The 22,500-nt window shown below is 30.2% G+C and overlaps 1 protein-coding gene, 1 long non-coding RNA gene and 1 other non-coding gene across 3 annotated transcripts; 1 reads left to right on the forward strand and 2 right to left on the reverse strand.

The window, feature by feature from the left end:
- Positions 1 to 7,646: 7,646 nt before the first annotated feature.
- On the forward strand, positions 7,647 to 7,749 carry LOC144998959 (U6 spliceosomal RNA). The gene has a single exon (XR_013660491.1). It is a non-coding gene; the product is annotated as a U6 spliceosomal RNA (small nuclear RNA).
- Positions 7,750 to 11,940: 4,191 nt separating this feature from the next.
- On the reverse strand, positions 11,941 to 18,892 carry LOC145046503 (uncharacterized). Its single transcript, XM_078994788.1, has 9 exons — positions 18,886 to 18,892; positions 17,904 to 18,065; positions 17,569 to 17,814; positions 17,025 to 17,460; positions 15,969 to 16,897; positions 14,635 to 15,852; positions 14,010 to 14,507; positions 13,171 to 13,859; positions 11,941 to 12,096 (listed from the first exon to the last, which is right to left on the reverse strand). The coding sequence occupies exons 1-9, from the start codon at positions 18,890 to 18,892 to the stop codon at positions 11,941 to 11,943; spliced, it is 4,341 nt and encodes a 1,446-aa protein (XP_078850914.1).
- Positions 18,893 to 21,694: 2,802 nt separating this feature from the next.
- On the reverse strand, positions 21,695 to 22,190 carry LOC145047468 (uncharacterized). The gene is made up of 3 exons (XR_013682239.1): positions 22,098 to 22,190; positions 21,845 to 22,024; positions 21,695 to 21,759 (listed from the first exon to the last, which is right to left on the reverse strand). It is a non-coding gene; the product is annotated as an uncharacterized LOC145047468 (long non-coding RNA).
- Between the last annotated feature and the right edge of the window lie 310 nt (positions 22,191 to 22,500).

Here is a 22,500-nt window from a genome sequence, read left to right on the forward strand (position 1 = left end):
CTAGCTTGACTCGGTGGGTTTATGGACTTTGACTAGTTGACATGGATTTTGACCATGTTTGACCAAGTTTGACTTTTGAGGGTATTCTAGGTATTATTGGTATTTTGATGGAATTGGTCACTTGGTGGTTGTAGGCATTTATGTTGAGAGCTAACATTCAGAGTCGGGCCCCATCTGTGAGTTTTCCTCAATTTACTTTTGGGTCGAAGGCACCAAGGTCGGCCCGTTGGTTTGATAACATGATATTGTTTATATGCCAAGTATGGAATATATATATATATATATATATATATATATATATATATATATATATATATATATATATATATGCATGCTAGTTTTGTAGATATATAGGACTAGCTGTGATACTGTCTGTTTATCTGTTATATGTCGACATATTGTGTGAGTTGGGTTGAGGTTGTACTGCTCTGTGCTATAGCCAACAAACCCTAGAGCATACCATATATGTGTTGAGGGCCAGGAAGGGCATGCCAGACTCATACTGAGGGCTCATGAGCATTTCAGATATGAGTTGAGGGTCGGGAAGGGCATGCCAGACTCGTACTGAGGGCTTAGTGGTATTCAGTCAAAGGACCGATTAGGTCGAGGAGCAAGCCATACATAAGTTGTGGGCCCGGGGGGCAAGCCAAAATTATGTTGTGAGCTTAGGGGTAATCTAGTATGTTAGCTGTGGACCCATTGCATGTTATTATTATATTTGTGATATTTGTCATGTATTGGTAATTTCGGGTAACTCACTAAGCTTTTGGCTTATAGTTTTGGATTACGTTTCAGGTACCTCAGAGGATCGCGGGAAAGAGAAGGCGTGATTGTGCACCTCCTCATGTTTTGTTTTCATGATTTTGGAATTACTCAGATATTGAACTTGTTTTGAAAACTATTTGTAAACAATGATGGTTTTTGGGTTTATTTAAAAGTTTAAAATTTTCATGAATTTTATGAATGCTACAATATGACGTTTTCATAATTAAGTATGGGATATTGATAATTCCTGACTAATGTTAATTTTTTGCAGGTTAAACAGATAAAACGAAAGAGAGAAAAAAAATATCTCCAGCAAGCAAGCAAACACGCAATCTCCCCCCCCCCCCCCCCCCCCCCCCCCGACATCCCCAAATTCACGATCTTTTTAAAAAAATATTTAGGATTATTTGAAAATCAGAGTATTCATTTTAAAGAATAATATTGCAAAATCTGTTCTCAGAAAAAACTTGAAAAATATATTATCAAAACATTTCCAAAGAAATGTATTTTATTTATATTAAAACTTTGGGATGCCAACGTCAATATAGAAACATAAGCATAAACTATCCTTACATTCATTTACACTAGTGATCCACATCTCTTTTAATCTCTCAGTGTAATGTGGCTTCGTATCGACACCTTTGATACAAATTAACTAAGTGGGTCAGGTTGGGAAACCTGGTGAGTACATAGGGTTTTCAACCCACAATAATAAAGTTATTATGTTTTATCATCAAACAATTAACCCAATTACCCATCCTCGTTATATTCTTTATTCTTAAGGATCTACCCTAAGAATCATCTATTCTTTCATTCATTCATTCCTAAGGAATAGATACGAAGTCCATCACTATCAGGGTTCATCTAACACACACTATGTCCATAGTTGTCGATGTTATTTGTTAGGCACTAAGTCCATAGCTGCCAATGTTCATAGGGTACTAAATCCATAGCTAACAATGTTCAGTTGTAAGGCACTAAGTCCATAGCTGCCAATGTTTGTTTATAAGGCTCTAAATACATACTTGCCAAGGTTTTTAGAGTACATATGTTGAACAAATTGTTCACAACAACTACAGGTTCCGAGCCTGCTAGTGTTCCACCGGACTGTCTAGAATAGTCTGTGGCTGTCATCTATATTCTACTAAATGACTGGGCTATCGCTTGGGCCATCGCTTCTCATCATCTTTCACCTCTCATCATCTATATCATCTTTTATCTCTTTTCATTCATCTCATCTTTCATATCTCATCTCATCTCATCTCTAATCTACCCCCTTCTTACCCATCATAATTATAGATATAAAATACGTATACAGTTTAAATCGAATAAAACATGTATATTTTGTTCATTCAACATAGATATCAAGAACATAGATAATATACACACATAGAACGTAATTTATATTAAATACGTCATATATATATATATATATATGTGTGTGTGTGTGTGTGTGTGTGTAAGATGAAAGTAACTATGCACTCACTTTAAAGTGAGGACTCGAAATTCAAGCAGTGCTTCGCTTCTAGCAATTGTCTTTTCCTTTGACGTAATCTAGCATTATTATTGTTAAGTCTTAGTCTAATATTTGTTGCGACTAATTATTAGTCTAGATTCATCATTAAATCAAAGTCTACTTTCATGATCCATCAAGTAAGGAACAACCAGGTAGGATCATAGCGGGGGTAGGGTCCGTTTGGTATACGAAGTATACTGTTTGGAAATCCAACTTTAAACACCTCACGAAATCACATCCTAGACATCATCCCCGTATGTAGATCAATTAGTATAACAACTTGGAATCACTAATAAATCTTGTTTATAGGTTCATAATAACGATAATGAACGTAAACATAAGTTATACTTAAAGTACGGTAAGCATAACTCAACTAACAGGGGGTTTAGTGAGGAAGCGGGCTCTACAGGGCAGAACTACCGAGCCAAAAAGCTCTTTTTCTTAGAGCCTTTGGGCACTCCGAGTATTTCCTCTATCACCTTGAGGTTACTAGGGCTTTGGGAGGATTTTAGGAGGTTTAGAGAGAAGTCAGAGAGAGAAAGAATGAGTTTTTGGTGTGAGGAATGAAGCAACTCTCGCACCTTTATTTATATATGAATTTTTTCTCAACTCGACGAGTTTTAGGCCTCCAACTCGTTGAGTAGGTGTCAATTGTCACCATTCTGGTGGAGGACAAGTAGTGGTCTATATTGTGCCATGTCACCCCTTTTGCATTAGCATCCTACCAACTTCTAAACCCCGTAAATTTGGCATACGAGCTCCATTTTTGATGTTATTTATATCCACGCATAGGTATTGATAGGATCTACAACTCTTCTTTTGAGTCCATTGGCTAATTCTTGACCGATTTTAAATTTAATAATATGAGAAGATTACACTGTTAAACGACCGTGTAAAATTCGTAACTTCTACATACGGACTCCGTTTTTGACTGTCTTTTTATCGTTGAGCCCCTATTAATGAGATATTCAATTCTCATTTAGGTTGTGTCTACTAAAAGTCGCTCGATCTGAAATCCAAATTCCGGACAGTATACTGCTATGCGAAATCTTAGAAAAATCATAACTTCCTCATATGAAGTCAGATTTTGATGTTCTTTTTACGCACGCTCTCGGTTTAATGTATAATACAAATTTAATTTAGATCTCTAAGGATAAAAAATAATTTATCAAAAATTCACTTTTTACGTTACGCGGTGTCGTACCGGTTTTGCCGTAAAACTTCGACGGATCATAACTTCTTCGTTATAACTCAGATTTCGGCGTTTTTTATATGTACGGAACCCTTGTGACATATATTATAACTTGGTTAAGAATAGCCATTCTAAATAATCTTTCATCAAAAAGTTATTTTTGACGCTAATTATCTCTAAATTGACTAGTCTGAATCTGCGGGCGTTACACCCTTCCTTCTTCCTCTCTTTTTTCTATCTCTGCCACATGTAAAAACAACGTCATTTGGTGAGATTTTTTTCCCACTCACTTTGTTGTTGTTTTTTTTGCAATAACTTTTTTTCCTTTGAAAAGGAAATATGAAAAAACTTAGAAAAAAAATCTTCAAAAATCATAAAAATTTAAAGGATGCATCTACATTAGTGACTTTGTAAAAAGAAATTTTCAAAAATATGTTTTGAAGTTTTTATTTTTAATTTTAAGAATTACTTGTTTTTTAAAAATAATATTGAACATAGTATGATAAAAAAAATATGTCGATTCAAAATATTTATGATTTAAAAAAAATTATTCAATTTGTTTATGATCATAAATTTGTTATGCTATAAAAATATTTAGATTCAAATATTTTATAATCTTTAATTATATTTTTTATAATTCAAAATTAAATTATTCAAAATATATAATGATTCGAATTTTTTTTTGAACAAAAACTATATTTAATTGAATATATTACTAATCCAAAATCATATGATTCAAAAATGATTTTTTTTAAACTACTACGATTCAAAATAATATGATTCAAATTTTTATAATCCAAAAATAATATGATTCAAAAACAGTATGGACGGAAAATATTATTATGATCATTAATATTATTTTTAGAAACTTTAAAAAAAGAAACCAAAAAATTGAAAAATAAAAACAAAAATACTAGTATCTTCAAGTATGTATGTAAGATATTAAAAAAAGGAAAAAAGACGAAAAAAAGAAAAAAATAATAAAAAGTTTAAAAAGATGAAAAAAAATTAAAAACCATTAAAACCGAGTATATATCTATTAAAACTTTTTGAATTTTTTAAATTAAAAAAAAAAACCAAAATAAACGAAAATAAATAATAAACCCATTTAAGCAACGTTCCATGGATGTTTGTCACATGTGATTAATTCGTACTAATTACCATAAACTTAGGTTGCATGCGAACGCTCTACGCAAAAGTATTAGCTTTGACGTTTGTGCCATTGACGAAACGGGTGGTGGAGGATTGTCCTCGTAGTCCTTATCATTTTTTGAGTCCTCACCGAAACTGGACCCTATATAAAGGATCAAAAGTGCATCTTTTTCATATTAGGTCCAAGTTTCCAACATTTAGATAATGATGGTTAGATGGATAATGTTTTCCAACTTTATCCATAACAAGGTCACAAACTTTCAAGATCTAAACTTTATGCACTAAAGTGATCAAAAGTTCATAACATCTAAAACTAGCTAGATCTAACAAATGCATCATCAAGATTCAAGCTTTATACCTCCAAACGAAAGGTCAAGGTGAACAAGATATGGATCTACATGCTTCAAATTTAACCAACACTTCTTCAATGAGTTCCTTCTTCTCCAAGGTTCACCAAGAACACTCCAAAGCACTTAAAAATGCTTTCTTTTTGCTCACAATGCTCAAACTAGGGTTAAGGTTTCAAGCGAGGGTGTTGGAGAGGTGGAGGCTAAGAATGGAATGGGTGTGGGGAAGTTAAGGAGCTTAAATAGGGCTCAAACCACGAAAATAGGGTTTAGGCATTGATCTCGTACACCCAACGTACTCAATTTATGCTCAGCATACTTAGTATGCCCAATGTACTCAATTTACACTCAACGTACTAGACTAAGCCCAAAACCTTCCTAACTTCAAACAATTATAACTTCTTTATTTCAATTTTGATTTCGATGATCTTTACATCCACAGAAAGGGTTGAAGAGCTCTACAGTATTATCTAAATATCTTGGACTAAAAACTTCTTGAACAAAAATTCATATTTCATGATAGAACCCGGTCTATGATTTTTCCCGTTCTACCCTTTGGCCCAAAACATAATTTAAAGGTTTAGATCTCATAACCATCATTGCCTTATTTTAAAAAGGTAAACATTACCTCCTTAAGCCCCAAAGCCTTTACACAATCGACTTTCGGCTTACGACCCTGAAATAAGAAATGACGGAAAACAGGATGATACACCCATGATGATTGTTCCCCAACTGAAGACCGACCTAAAAAACCAGTTGTATTATCCGTCTCTTTTTATAATGAGCTTAGACTACCCAGATCTCAATCCTAGAATTTCTTTTATCTTAAAAAATTACCATAGGTAAGCTAAAAGTTATGAACAAAAACTAGTTTAGGGACCAATAAAAATAGAAGAACACAACTTTAAGAAGTTTGGCATTCTTTTCCAAAAGATCGAGGCATTTAACACCATCTAAAATTTAAATGTGGTTGGTAAAGGTCACCAAACTTATCTTACATTATCTAAAAATTCACTTAGAGCATCCACAATACAGAGTTGAATAGCATGACAAACTTAGTTGTTATTCAGTCGATGAAAATCTACCTTTACAAGATATTGCCTTTATATTCAACTAGAGGAATATACTCGCGTTGAGCGGAATAACCTTGTCAGTTAAACTTTTAGTAATCATGTGTTATTGAAAATATTTATGTTGTTTATATTAACTATAAAATAATACTTATTATATTTAGATGATATAAAATTACAATTAAGTTGAACAATAGATAAAAATATCACTTATTAAAATCAAATCAATTAATGGTCTACACTTACGGGTGTATACAATTAGTTATATTTCTTAACTATTTTAATTAACTACTGTTATGATTTTTGAATTTTTAAATTATTTGACAATGTTTTAATTTCATCATGGTGATTATTTAAATTATCAACCACTATTAATGTAAATTAATTTAAAAACAACTTAATTGAATTTTAGTTATTATAAAAAAATAGTTTTGGAGATATTTTAGTTAAATCGACTTTTAAATTCAATTAGGCTCTTTTACGTTTATAGTATTTAATATTTTCTTTTTAATTATTTTAAAAAATATAGGATGGATTTTTTAAAAGTTTATTTGATATTTTACCTTAGGTGTTAAATTTTACAATATAATTTGAAGTTTATTTGATATATTAATTTAGGTTATACTATTAACATTATATTGAAGTCACCAAATTAAATATATCACACTAATAGTTCAAGAAGTCTTCAATTTATGATAATGTTTATAACTAACAATATATTTAAGTTAATAAATTAAGTATATTATGTAGAAATATAAATAATTGAGAGTTTCAAATGGATGTAATGAAAAAATATATTTCTTTTATAATATAGTATGATATTTTATGATGATATGATATGATGTATTTAAAGTTCAATAATCAAAGAAGGTACCCTTTAACATGATATTTCTTTAATTCTTGAATAAATATTCAAATATTTTATATTTAACTTTATATAGTTTAGTACATTATAGAAATTTTTTTATAGAGTTTTGTTAAATATAAAATAATAAAAATCAAAATACATTAAAATCTACAAATTCAATGCTACCAAAGAGTTTCTAGCTCAAATATATCACATTATTTAAAGTTGATGATTCAAATCTATTGTATACACATATAAAATTAAATATGTTAAATTAAAAATAGATTATATTTACCGATAACAAAATAATTCAATATTTTTTTGTACCTTTACAAACATCCAATAAAAAAAGTGAGTTTCATTACCCTCATCCCATGTATATATTTAGGGATAATGACTTAGGAGGGTAATAAGGTTTTCAGTTTGTCCGTATTAGGCCACTAAGGTTTTTTTTGTGCATATTAGACCAATATGGTTGTTATTACCGTTTAAAAATAGTCATTTTACCGGTTTTAACGGTTAAATAGGACTATTTTTAAACGGTAATAACAACCATATTGATCTAATACGCACAAAAAAAACCTTAGTGACCTAATATGGACAAACTGGAAACCTTATTACCCTCCTAAGTCATTAACCCTAATTTTAAAGACATTGAGAATATATGACCATCAACAGTAAACTACTTCGTTTAGAACCCGCATCGTCCCATATAACCTGCTACTCCTCTATATGGCGAAGCTCTTCATCTATAGTCGTCCCTTTGGAGACATCCGATAAAATTGGAACGATTCAAAAAAGATTAGCATGGCCCCTGCGCAAGGATGACACACACAAATCAAGAAATGGTCCAAAAAAAAAAAAATGAACCCTTCATCGTCTTCTCTGGAACCCTGATTCCCTTTTCAAATGCTAATAGAGTTCAATTGCAATTCTTACGTTTCAGTAGTTCATCTACTGAAGTCATTATCTGACAACATGTGGATTCTATGGTTAGATTGATCTTCTTGTTGATGTCTTCAACCATTTGTGGCAAGTAAGGGTGATCCTTCTTTCTATAAAATCTCCTTTAAGTTTTTTACTTTTCCTGTTATTAAGTGTCATGCTTTATAAACTTCCGTTTATGTGTTGTATATAATATGTACGTATTTATTTATGTGCTGATTTTTTTATTCATTTTGCAACTTCAATTTCTTAGTTCATGTTGTGGTTTTGCTTTTTATAAAATAATTGATAATAGACATCCTCGCAAAGTTCGTGTTGGTTTTACATTTTCATTCGTTATCAAATGTAGACACTGATGGAAGGTATCAAAGTGAGATTGTTTTTGTACATATGGATGTGTTCATGTAAACATTTAAATGACAAAAAAGAAGTTATTAATAAAATATTGCATATTTATGTAATGAAGATCATCAATCATATGAGTTTTGGGACTTAGAAGTTCTGGAAGGGTTGTGAGATAAGTTTAAATGCAAGCAACTATTTTCAGTCAAACAAGTCAGTCACATTGATTAGTAAGCATATTTTCTAAATACTTAAGGTTAATGACTTAGGAGGGTAATAAGGTTTCCAATTTGTCCGTATTAGATCACTAAGGTTTTTTTGTGCGTATTAGGCCAATATGGTTGTTATTACCGTTTAGAATTAATCATTTTACCGGTTTTAACCGGTAAAATGACTATTTCTAAACAGTAATAACAACCATATTAGTCTAATATGCACAAAAAAAAAACCTTAGTGACCTAATACGGATAAGCTGGAAATCTTATTACCCTCCTAAGTCATTATCTCATATATTTAGACAAAGCATCGATGAATATTTATTAATTGTATTGAATTAAGATTATTTGGTTACATGTTAGTAGGAACAATATTTGAAAAATGTTGGCATTACGTTGTACGAGAGGTAATAATTAGGGGTCTATATGGATTGATAGGGAGGCGTCCATACTCAGCCCATTTTTTAAAATCTCAAAATTTTTATAAAACTTATTATATTTAGAAGATAACACAATTAATTTTCTTTTAATTATTAAGTTATTATAAAAAAGCTTGATGACATTTATGTATTTTAAAGATTTATTTTTTTCTCTCATCCTGTGCCCAAAATATGTTTGGAACGGTCTGAATCCATATAATTGTTTACTTATATCGTTACTTCTATTAGAATGAAATTTGGATGAATTATCAAATATATATGGAATATCGATTAATACAAAAACGTATTTTTTTAATTAATAGATAAATTATAATAAAATACTTAGTTATTTATGTGAAATTGTGATAAATGCAAATGATAATTTTAATCTATATCAATCTATGTATATTTATATCCACCGTCCCAAAAAAATAATAATAATAAAATAAATAAAACTATGGATATTTATAACAAATGTTAATGATAACAACTTTGGTTTAAACCAACAAATATAAATAATAATACAATTATTAATTGTAATTGGAAACTTTTAAGAAATAGTTTGATATTAACTTAAATGTTAATATTTTAAAAATTAGAAAATAAAATTTTGGTTTTTTGGTTTACGGTTCATAGAAAAAACATAAACCGTAACCGAACCGAAAAATTAAAGATTTTACCGGTTATGTTAATCAAGCTAAAAAGGTCAAAAATATCGGCTTGGTTAACTTGAAAATTGGTAAGATTTTTAAGTTTTAAGATTCAATTTTTCGATTTACAAATAAACACCCCACTAATAATTAAAGTCGATATGATCCAAATGTACTCATTTGGATTTTCTTTTATAGATTAAGTTATTTGCTAAAAGGTATAATACATAAGATATCTAACACTCTAAACCCAATGGATTTTCTTTTATAAATTCTATCAAATCTCAAAATAAAAATGAAGATGCCAATAATTGGAAAAGTATAGTCGGCATACAAATACAAACAGAGTGCATATTCTCCATAGATATTTAAAATGTCAAATTTTCTACTCGTTTTGTACTCATTCAAGGCAACTAACTTTTAAATAACACCACCTTCCGAAACGACAAAAAGAGGAAACTATAATATGAGAGTGTACACATTTTGTGTTCTATATAATTTAAGATATTTTTAGTAAAAGATATGAATTTTTTAATTCAAATTAATAGATGGTTGTAATATAAAAAAAAAATATAATTCACACAATATAATTTAAATTACTAAGTTTATTTGTCGCGTGAAACCGTGTGTTCATCTACGGTTTTTTTATGATTATATTTCTTAACTCACATGTAAATCCGTGGAGATAATTAATGTATTATTAACTATAAAAAAACCATCTTTCATATTAAATGCATTTAGTATTTAATTATAAACAACTTTTTTATAATTAATAAATTCCATATTTTTTTTATATTATATTTCCTATAAATTATGTTTCTTATATGTTCCATTACCAAGATTCTAAATGATGTGAGACATGACGTGACAGCAAAGTTAAACCTCAAGCTTAACGAGTCATGGCGAGTCATGACATTTTTCAAGGCATGATATAATGTGACGGTTTAGTATAAATTTATTATTATATTACAACATAAATATAAATTTATATTAAGTATAATTATTTTTTTAGAAATATTATATCAAAAAGTAATAACAAAAAATTAACAAAAAACACAATATATGTATCTTCGATTAAAAAAAAGATAACAAAAAGTAAAAAAAAACGTGTCTCAAACAAAAAAACACGCGTCATAACATGTCATAACGCGCTGTGATACGTCATATCACGCATTAACACACGTCACTTCTAAGAACAACGTGATGAAGCTTTTCATAACGACGACATGCTTCACGCCATGGCATGTATTAGCGCACGTCATGATGCGCCTTTTAAAACACTGGTCATTACTCGTAGACATGTCTTATTTTAATAGGCATACGATGATATTATAATTATTATACAATATTATTATGTTTGGACTCTTTCGAAGTTTTGCAGACTTTCTTACAAATAAATCAAAAGACTTTCTTACGTAAAATCAAAAATATTCAGAATGCAAATAATGTGAAAGAGTAAACACATATTAATTATTTATAGACAAAAGTTTAAAAAAGGTCCCTGTAGTTTTCGAAAATATCAAGTTTAATCTTTAAGTTCAAAAAACCTCACGGATCGTCACTATGGTTTCAAAACTTTTAACAAATGGTCCTTCTCGCTAACTCCGTTAGCTTTTGGCTGTTAACTTAAGGGTATTTTCGTTATTTTACTATGACAAGGACCATTTATGAAACTTTGTCTTATTTAATATATATATATATATATATATATATATATATATATATATATATATATATATATATATATATATATATATATATATATATATATATATATATTTAAATAAAGGATCCCACATCTCTCTCACACACATAAAAAGAAAGTCAAACCCCCACCAAATTGTTCTTCTTCCCCATATCTGAAGAACACACATACATACTTCCAGGTCATATGAATGCCCATCTTCTCCATTCACTTTGATTCGAAAGGAAAACCCGATTCCGTCATTTTTAGCTTTCCCTTCTCTCCACAACCCGAATCTTGATGTACCCAAGACGAACCCACTAACTTACCGGTGGCCACCATGTCCTCTCGTATCTTGACCCATCAGAGCCCAAGCATGCTCTATTCAAAAATTGATATTTTTCATGCTTAAATCTTCCCAAAGCATCCTGAAGCAGAGTTATGACGGAATTCGAAGCGACATACAATAAACTCTTCGATGAGCTTGAAGAAGAGTTAGCACAAAAAGGTAAAGCTTTTTTCAACGACGCCAACGAACAAGCAGCTTTCCGATTTCTTGTTCCGTCGTATTTGGAAACCAACCCGGAAGCTAATCAGCTCCTGGGTTTTATTCATTCTCGAAAAGAAACGAGATGTAGTGGGGGAAGGTTGAAGTACACCCCAAATCACTATTTTACCAACTGTTCCTTCTACCTTCCTCAAAGTCTGTCTATCCAGAGCAAAAAAGAAGAAGAAAGCTTACATCCCCATGAACGAACACTAGTCTCACGCATCCAGAACTCTTCGGAGATTCCACCTATTTGATCGACTCGATTGCTGTTGCTGAATTTGAAGGAAGATTGATTCCTGAATTATGAGGAAAAGGCAGCCATGGTAGACCTTCAGGGTCACTTGCAATCGAACACAAACCAAATGATCGAGTAGCGATTGGAGAAGCAATTAAGGTTATGACCTGTTTCTATGAAGATAAAATGGAATGGGGTAAACAAGTCGGGTGGATGAACGAGTCAATTTTCCCCAATTTTCCAATTAGGAGAGAGAGAGAGAGAGAGAGAGAGAGAAAGAGAGAGAGGTGGGCCCCCTTTATATTATATATATATAAGACAAAGTTTCATAAATGGTCCTTGTCATAGTAAAATGACGAAAATACCCTTAAGTTAACGGCCAAAAGCTAACGGAGTTACCGAGAATAACCATTTGTTAAAAGTTTTGAAACCACAGGGACGATCCTTGATGTTTTTTGAATTTAGAGATTAAACTTGATATTTTTAAAACCCACAGGGAACATTTTTGAAATTTTGTCTTATTTATATTTTCCAACTAGGTTAAAACCCGTGGAACCCACGGGTGCTGTTTTTGAATTGAATTTAAAAATTAATTATTTAATAAAATATTATATCAATAATTCTGATAACTTATAAATTGTAATATTGAATATTTAAATAATTTTTTTATTGGTAATTATTTAATTATTAACTAAATGGGAAGTATTTAATTAGGAATGAAGATTTTTGAAAACTATTTTTTTTTATTCATCATTCTAATTGGACATATGCAGATGATACAATACCAATGTGTGTAATGAAATTAGCATAAAATACAACAATACGTCATTATAAAAAATACAGTAATATGATGGATTAAGTGTGATTTCCTAAAATTGAATAAAACGACGTTACAAAAAAGTTGGCTACAAATTTCGAAAAACTTCCTTATAAACAACATTGGAAGTTTTATTTGTGAGTTTGCCATCTTTATCTAAAATTAATAATTTTAATCCCTCTCTACTCTGAACTCTAGATAAGGCAACATACAATTGTCCATGTGAAAAAACTGGATCTTTCAGAAACAGACCAACCTTTGACAACGATTGTCCTTGACTTTTGTTAATAGTCATTGCAAAACATACAACCAAAGGAAACTGTCTTCTTGTGAATTTGAAGGGAATCTTTTTTTCTGATGGAGTTAAAGACATTCTTGGAATAAAAGTCCGATTTCCAATATTAGTTCCAGTTATTATACGTGCCTCAATAACACGTTTGCCCAATGATAACACCTGTAGTCTTGTGCCATTACATAAGCCGTTTTTCTGATCAATATTTCTCAGTAACATTACTGGAACACCAATTTTTAAAACTAATTTATGATTTGGTAAACCGGATACTTTGAGTCCATTTAATACATCAGGAGAGTATAGATTTGCATCAAATTGATCATGGAGAAATTCGGATTCACATATGCAGTCTGAACTTAAATATTCAACTTGATCTCCTGGAAACTTCTTAAGTAAATGGTCGTTTATTTCCTGGACAACTTCATTTTTTGGAGCAAGTATCGCTCTTTCTTGGAAATAATTTATATCGCTATAGTACTCTAAAATTGAAGGATATACAAACTCAATTAAGGAACCTATAGGATCATGTGAATCATTAATGAGAATATCATCCGGAATATCGATAATCGTTTCACCGTCGTTCGGACCACCAAGTTTTCCTTCTCCTATATCCAACAACCAATTTGCAAAATCTCTTATTTTTCCTATATCTGATTGATCCCTTCCAACAGTTAGCCTCATGTTTTTTGTTAATCTATGGACTTTGCAATGTTCCCATAAATATGAAGAACTCAAAGAAGCATTTACAATGTTCTGTCTACTGCCACCCGGCATAACAGATAGAATTTGTCTAAAATCTCCTCCAAAGACAATAACTTTCCCTCAAAATAGAATATTTGAGATGGTTGAATTTACGCACCTTAATAAATCCTTCAAAGTTCGATCTAAAGCTTCAAATGCATGCTTATGGACCATAGGTGCTTCATCCCAAATTATCAAAGAGGTTTTCCTTATTAAGCTTGCCAACTCACCGTCTGGATTTATGTTACAAAAAGAATCCTCTGTAAGCTCAAATGGAATTATAAATCGAGAGTGTGCTGTTCTACCACCGGGCAATAATAAGGAAGCAATACCACTTGAAGCAACATTTAATACAATATTTCCTTCAGATCTAATTGCTGCAGATATTGTTTTCCATAAAAAAGTTTTACCCGTTCCACCATACCCGTAAACAAAGAAGACACCTCCTTTATTTTGTTGAATAGCACTCTTGATGTTTAGGAAAATGTTTCGTTGCTCATTTGTTAATGCAAGAAACATACGATCATAGTCATTCTTTATCACGGGAATGTCGTAATCTAGTTCCTCGGTGATAAGTCGATTGTTTGAAGAAGAAACGGATTCAACATCTGGGTATGGCATGTTTTTGAAGTTTTTGAAGTTTTTGAGAGTAGAGTTGTTTCGAAGTAAAATTTGTTGTATTTCGAACAAAGTTAAGTTCTTAAGTTCATCTACTCTGAGAGACAATTCTGCACGAAAATATTAAATAATTAATAAAATACGTGGTTGATATTTAATAATTTCATTACTAATTATTTAATGGGTGTTGAAAAATAAAAATAAATTAATTTTAAAAAACAAGAAAAAATGTAATACCTGCTGACTTAAATCTTCGTCGTTGGCTATATAGAATTCCATCTGCCAAATATTCCCATGTATTTTCCCAAACGATCTCTGGTTTAGACATACTATTACACATCAACAATGTAGCAAATAAAAAGCGTAGATAAAAACTAGATCCAGAATGACTTGCTTCTTTAATTGCATCAATGTATTCCTTGTCATCATCTAATAGCCCGAGTGCATAACAGGCATCTCTAAAAGAAGAATGTGTTTCTCCATTTACCGTGCGAATTTCATCAAATGATGTTGGTCCTTTTACTTTATTTAAAAGAATCCTTAAGAAATATGCTTCACCTAGTTTAGGTGAAACTGAATGAATTCTACCGATGGCTTTTCCTACTTTCCTTCGCTTCCAAAACCGACCATTTAATATCCAAACAAACTTTATAGGGAATTCAACATATGTGAGTTTTCGTGCTTCACTGTCGATTGCATCACACTCCATCCAAGCTGTGAACTTTGAAGCGGCAACAGAAGGTTTGTCATGAACATCATCAATATCATCATCTTCGCCATATACAATCTGTTGTTGATTAGGAAGATGAAAAGGTAGTCTAACAACAGAAGGATATCTGCAATGAACATCATATCTAAAAATTCGCCATGATGCTTCACATGCTGATAAATATCTACAATCGTAATATTCAGCTATTTCATCGACCGCATCATTATTTTCACATTCATTGTTGGTTGGTACAACAGCAACTGTAGCTCTATCAGGACCCTTATTTATGTATTTAAACAAATACTTTATAGAAGATCCCTGATTCCACCATTGAATATTAATATGTGTCTGATATCTTTTCAATAGATATTTGTTGTATGGAACAACATTTCTATTATCCAACCTTACACCTGATTTTTCTACAAAATGACCATCGTTTCTTCGCCTATATAACGGAAAACCATTCTGATCAACAGACGAATGATTAATGAATTGTTTTGGAAAGTTTTTAGAGCACTTTTTATCCACCATGCATGGACAATTCATATTTTCAGCTCCACATGGACCATGAATCATAAACTCATTTACAAGTGAATACAATTCAGGATCTTCAATTCTGTCTGGTATCTCTGCTGAAATTATTAGATCGATAAGTTCAACAGTTGGTAGCTTGTTGTCAGAATGCATGAATAGACATATATGACTATGCGGCAAACCTATTTTTTGAAATTCAATGGTATAAACATCTATAAAAGAATTTGACAAAAAATAAAAGAGAATGTGATTAGATATCAAAACATTTTTAAAATATAATAATAAGATCAATGTTTTATAAAAAAATTAAAAATATAGTTTTAATTACATGCTTGAACTTTGCCGAAAATTTGATTCTCCCTTAAGTCTTTAATGAATGCATCAAGCTTGATCTTAAACAACCTACATAGTATATCAGGTCTGTCTTCTGGTTGAAGTGAAGTATCCTTAAGAAACCTTTTAATCTCAGGCCATTTGGGATTACACGTAAAGGTTATGAAGAAATCAGGATATCCAAACCATTTACATAGTGACATGGCATCCAAATAGTTTTGCAGCATATAGCGTGCACCTCCGGTAAAGGATGAAGGTAATATGACACGTTGGCCAACATTCGAGATATCAGTCGTTCCTTGAGCTTTTTGGTTACGTAAATTTTCATAAGAATCACATCTAAGAACATGTTGTTGCCTACGTATGTAGTACATTCTCTCCGTTTCCATCATAGTATAGGCATCTACCAGAAATTGTTGAAACAAACTTCTTGAATTAAGTATGAGAGAGAACGAATGATCTCTGTCTTGAATCCTATAAGCGAAATATTCTCTCATTGTACATTTCGCACGCTTGTTGTTGGTCGTAAATGACACACCTCTATGAAGAATGTCAACACTATAACCATCATCCCCATATGGAAATAGCAATGGATATTGGAGAGGAAGGTACGAAGGATGCAATTCACTGATACGTTGTAGACAACCATTTTTTGTTTGAACGACGATATCCCTCTTTTCGATTGAATCCAAAATGTCACCAATTATTAAAGCAGCAACGTCAGAAGCAGTTGGTAGGTTATATGTTCTTCCATCTTGCTCCCTTCTCCCGATAAGTCGTAATTTCATATCAACTTCTGGATTTTTTTGAAAAGTATCTCTTACTATTCTATAAGATCTAACCAAGACATTATTTGAATCCAACATCACCTTAATATCTTTAACAATATCACTATCAGTTGATGTTGATTGATCTTTTTCACCACTAAAATAAATAAATTTATACATAATATTAGTAATATATACATAATATATATATATATATATATATATATAATAATAATAATAATAATAATAATAATAGATTATGAATAAGAAGTTTGAGAAAATACCGAAAACATCTTTGTCTATTTGTAATTTCGTTGTCAGTGTCATAAATGTATAACTGAGAGAATTTTGGTTCCGATCCTTTTGCTGGCAAAAGACTTCCAATACTATGATAATTTTGACCACCCAATCTGAAAATGTAAGGAGCGTTTCCTCTATTGATTGAAGAGTCAATTTTACCACCCATCGACGTGAAAGAAAACATTGAATTGTAACGTCGAATGTTTTTCATGAAATGTTTGCTTTTTGAATCCATATTTCGAAACATTCTTTCATAAGTAGGGGGTGCATTCTTTAAGTCTGGAAGTTGAACTTTGCCGTAACCACAACATAATGAATAATCCGTGTTCCCATTTTCTTTACCTCTAATGGATTCATTTCTCCATAACTTTGCACGACATGTTTGACATACAACATCTTGATCACCATGATCCAAATATTCTGTAAAATAAAAGCGTTGAATAAAATATCAATGAATTTTATAATTATATAGAACATAGTATCTGAAATGTAAAATGGATTTTATTTTTTCATTACCATTTGAGATACCAACTATACGATTTTCATTGTTCACTTGATGTATATTTTCTACATCTTCTGTCAAATCAATCAATGGGATAGGGGATAAATGTCTTGTCTTCGTTTTTAATTTATGACATCCTGGATTTAACTTGATTGATGATGAAGAAGTTGTTACTGTAGATGCATTTTTTGATGTCATATCATTTGAAAGTACATGGTACTGTCTTTTCTTTGCTAACTTGGAAGTGATATATTTATCGAAACTAATGTTATCTGAATAAAATAAAAACAAATTAGTTAACTAAATAAATAAATATTTACATAATGGATAATAGTATATTTTAAAAACCATAAATAATTACCATTCGTAATGTTAGATAACGGATTTATAACATTTGTAATGTTAGAAAATGGAGTTCTAACATCTGTAAAGGAAGGACAGTATTGTATGGTTGTGTTATGCTTTGCAGGTGTTGTAAATGAATTGACATTTTGAGTTTGACGAACAATGTTGGTTGATTGATCTGCAAATAGAAATAACTTATAAAACTTCTAAATATATGTATTCAACTATATAACAGTAAAAGATGGAATATAAAATACTAATACGGTTATAGTTAATGGTTTTTTTTGAAGAGATGCTGTAATGATATACTTGGAACGTTTGATATTGTTTTTATTTTCTTCGATCTTTTATTTTCCAAATATATTTTTCTTTGTCTTCTTTTCTCTTTGGCCTGCATGTGGTACATGTTACTGTTGTTTTCTGCATAAGAAGACATAGGTTAGGAAATGAAATGTGAAATTATGTACATAATATGTTTATATAATACAATTGAAGTTAGTTAGAATTAAATAAATAATGATAATAAAGTAAATGTATTTAAAAAGTTACCTTTATTAATTTGTTTATTAAAATGTTTAACAAAATTTGCAAATATTAATTTACTCTTTTATAATATATTTTAAAAAAATTAGTAAATTGAAGATTTTAAAAAGTTACCTGATATCAATTATTTCCCTGATGAGCATCATGACTCATCATCCTCATTTCCAACCTAGGGTTTATTCGATTTAAATCTACTGTTTCCCTAATTTCAACCAATCGTGGGTTCGGATGATATCAGGGGTTAAAACCCTAGATCTCCATGGAATCAATGAAGGTAAAATTGTGTGATACACGATAATTGTGATGATTATAAATTGCTTATTGATCTTATGTATCTATTCAAGATTATTTTTTTACAATTAGAAAAACATCTATTCCAGCATATTGATTATTGTTGTAAATTTCAACCATAAATTCATAGAGAAAACAAAGTGATCTAAACTGATAATACTAACCTGACATATGGATATGGAAATCTTGCAGGTAGAACTAGAATGAGGATTACAACTTTAATGAAGCAGTTTGATGTAAGCTTAATGAAAAAAAAATCGCAGAAACAATTGAACATTAAGAAGACGAATGAGGTGTTTCAAAATTTTGGATTTCACGTTTTGAGGTAAAGTTATATGCTTGAATATTGGAAAAAGATTACGATTATATGATTTTATTGTTGTTGGATCTTTATTAGATATAATTTTCTTCCTGATTTTTTGGAATTTAAAAGATTACAACTAAAAATTAGTTTAATATTCAAATTTCATCTAAAAAGGGAGTATAGAATATTAGGAAATAGTTGGTTGAATATAGGTTATTTACAGAAGATAAGTAAATATGCTGCAACCATTACAAAAATGTATGAATTAATTTTAGAGAATCAAAGATATAAATTTTGTTTACATTTTATTATTCACAATACATAAGTAGCAGATTTTATTATTCAGAATACATAAATAGCAATATACTTAGTTTTCGACTTTTGAGTCCAAAGATGTATGATTCGAACTTTAATTGTGAAATCATCCTTGATTGAGTCAATTTCCTTTATAGGAGTAATATGTTCCATTGTACCTTGCAATTAAAAAATAATTGCTTTGTTAACAAAAATGTTAAAATATAAAAAGAAAAATCGAAAGCCATTGATTTGTTTATTTATTTATTTGTCTTAATTGTTAATTGGCATTTATCAAAACATTTTCAAGTTAGGGGCAATATGGTCGTTTTGGAGTAAACGAAGTGGAAAAGGGTAACATGACAGTTATAAAAAATAAAAAACTATATCATAGACTATAGTAGAACTTTTATTATTCAAAATACATAAAAAAAAAAAGTAGAAATAGCAATACACATTGAATTTTTTGTTATTCAGAATACATAAATAGCAGAATACATAAAAAACCAAATAGATTGATTGATTATTATAGGTCAGATTTTATTATTCAGAATACATAAATAGCAGATTTTATTATTCAGAATACATAAATAGCAGAATTTTATTATACAAATTGATTGATTGATTTATTTGTCTTAATTCTTAACTGCGATATATCAAATACTTATCAAGTTAAGGGCAATATGGTCTTTTTGAAGTAAAAGAAATGGAAAAGAGTAAGATGACAGTTATAAAAAATAAAAAAGTATATCATACACTATAGTAGAAATTTTTTTATTCAGAATACATAAAAAAAAAAAAGTAGAAATAGCAATATACATTCAGTTATTTGTTTTCAAATTAAGGGCATAGATTGATTGATATAGCAGATTTATTATTCAGAATACATAAATAGCAGATTTTATTATTCAGAATACATATATAGTAGAATTTTTATTATACAAATTGATTGATTTATTTATCTGTCTTAATTGTTAACTGCGATATATCAAATACTTATCAAGTTAGGGGCAATATGGTCTTTACATATATAGCAATATTTTTATTATACAAATTGATTGATTGATTGATTTATCTTAATTGTTAATTGCGATATATCAAGCAGATGAAGTAAGATCGATTGTTTTGAAATGCGATGTCAAATCTGTTGAAGGGTGTAATGATTATTGTTTTCGAATGGTATGTGTTCGATTGGTTATTGGGTTTGTATATAGGGATCGATTTTAAACGGGGGTTAAAGATTGTGGGAACGAATAACTGTTAAATTCGATGTTTTCTGGAACGAAGCCTTGGTTATTAAATGAATCATACGAAGGATCTGTTATTTGATTTTGGAATTGGGACGAATAATCGAACGATTTGGAGTTGCGAATTTGATTTTGAAAAGCCAATCAGTTGGGTTCGCATATGAAAACAGATAAGTTTTGATTTTGGATTCGCAATTGGGTTAATTGGGTTATTGATTGAGGGACGATTCGTGAAGAAAAATGCGAAGTCAAGAAGGACTGTGAAATGTGATTTGTTCAATATTGGAGTCAAATGCAGTTCACGTGTAAAAGCGAAAATGTTCGCATTTGGTAATACAAATCAAAATTGGGTTTCGCATATGAGGTTGTATGGATTGGGGTTAAAGATGCGAAGGTGATTATGGTTAATATTCATTTCGCATTTGGTGAGACAAACAACTCAAATGCGAATGAACTAAAAAAAAAATGACTGGAACATGCGAAGAAAGAGGGTGAATGAAGAATGCGAATTTTACAGTAGAATGCGAATTGGGGAAGAAAGCTAAGAATTTCGCATTTTTATTATACAAATTGATTGATTGATTGATTTGTCTTAATTGTTAATTGCGATATATGAAATACTTATCAAGTTAGGGGCAATATATTTTATTTGAGTTATAACCAAAATCAACTAACTTGTCCAATTTAAAACAATAAAAGTATCTAAAAATATTCAAAACCAATAATATTTGACATCCTAAATACCCCAAAATAAAAATCATACCAAGCAATTAAAATATCTTTATAACCAAAACAAATGATCAAAATATATCAAATGTGTCTTATAACCGATAGAAACTCACTTTTCAATTTTTGGAATCAAGAGTGGAGTTTTCTCTGCGGTTGACTTTCTTTTAGCCTTAGTTGAACTTAAATCATATCCAGAATCAACATCATAAATTTCTTGGAGGTTGCGCTTCAAATCACCTGATATTTTGCAAGGACTTGTTGCGTTGACTTATCAACTGTTGAGGGTGTAAAACTTTCGTCTGTTTGTGAGATCACATCCTAATTTAAAAAAAAATGTTTGATTCCTAAAAAAAATAACTAATATAATTAAAAGTTTATAAAATAAAATGAAAAACCTTTTGAACAGGCTGTACAACATCATCGGATTCCAAAGCAACTTGATTTAAGGAGACAGATTGAATACTCTAAAAAATAAAATGGAAATATGTTAATCATTATGTACTTTAACATTAAAGAATTGTAAATTTTCAACAATAAAAAATTACATACCATAAGTTCTATTTTACTTTCCAATTCACAAACAATGGACATATCTTCTGTAACTCTGAGAACTGTGTAGATGTTATTATAGTTGTTGACATTGTATTCTGTAATATCTACAACAAAACCAAACTTGCGGTTTTTCAACACGTTAAGTTGCATTGGAAATAGGGCATCACTGTCTCCGGCCTGTAAGATATATTTTAATAAATTAAAAAAATTAAGTAAATGTTTTCTGATTTTAAAGGTATGAATAATATACCGCATCATGTATCTTTTTCAACTCGTAGGCACTTATATTTAACAACCTCCTTGCTTCCCTATCAAAAAGAGTCAATCCAATGGTTCCAGTACAATCTTGTACGTTAATTGGAATTATATACCTAAAACAAAAAATAATTATGTCATTGTTAGTGTTGTTTTAAGATTGACAAAATTAATAGAAATAAATATGTCTATACTTTATAACTGACTGAAATTAAGATTTTTTGCATTGTGCATTTGTACACTCGACAACCATAGTTTCTGAAATTCCCTCAGGGTTGGTATACGAATGATTGGTTTTGGGAACAGGGATAATTTTTTTTCCACATTTTTTGCATGCTTCATAATACCATGGTAGATTCTGCCTTATATTAACAATGGAAGCAACTAATAAAAACTTC

This window comes from Lactuca saligna, chromosome 5 (assembly GCF_052625555.1).
Source record: "Lactuca saligna cultivar CGN05327 chromosome 5, ASM5262555v1, whole genome shotgun sequence".
Taxonomy (NCBI): Eukaryota; Viridiplantae; Streptophyta; class Magnoliopsida; order Asterales; family Asteraceae; genus Lactuca; species Lactuca saligna.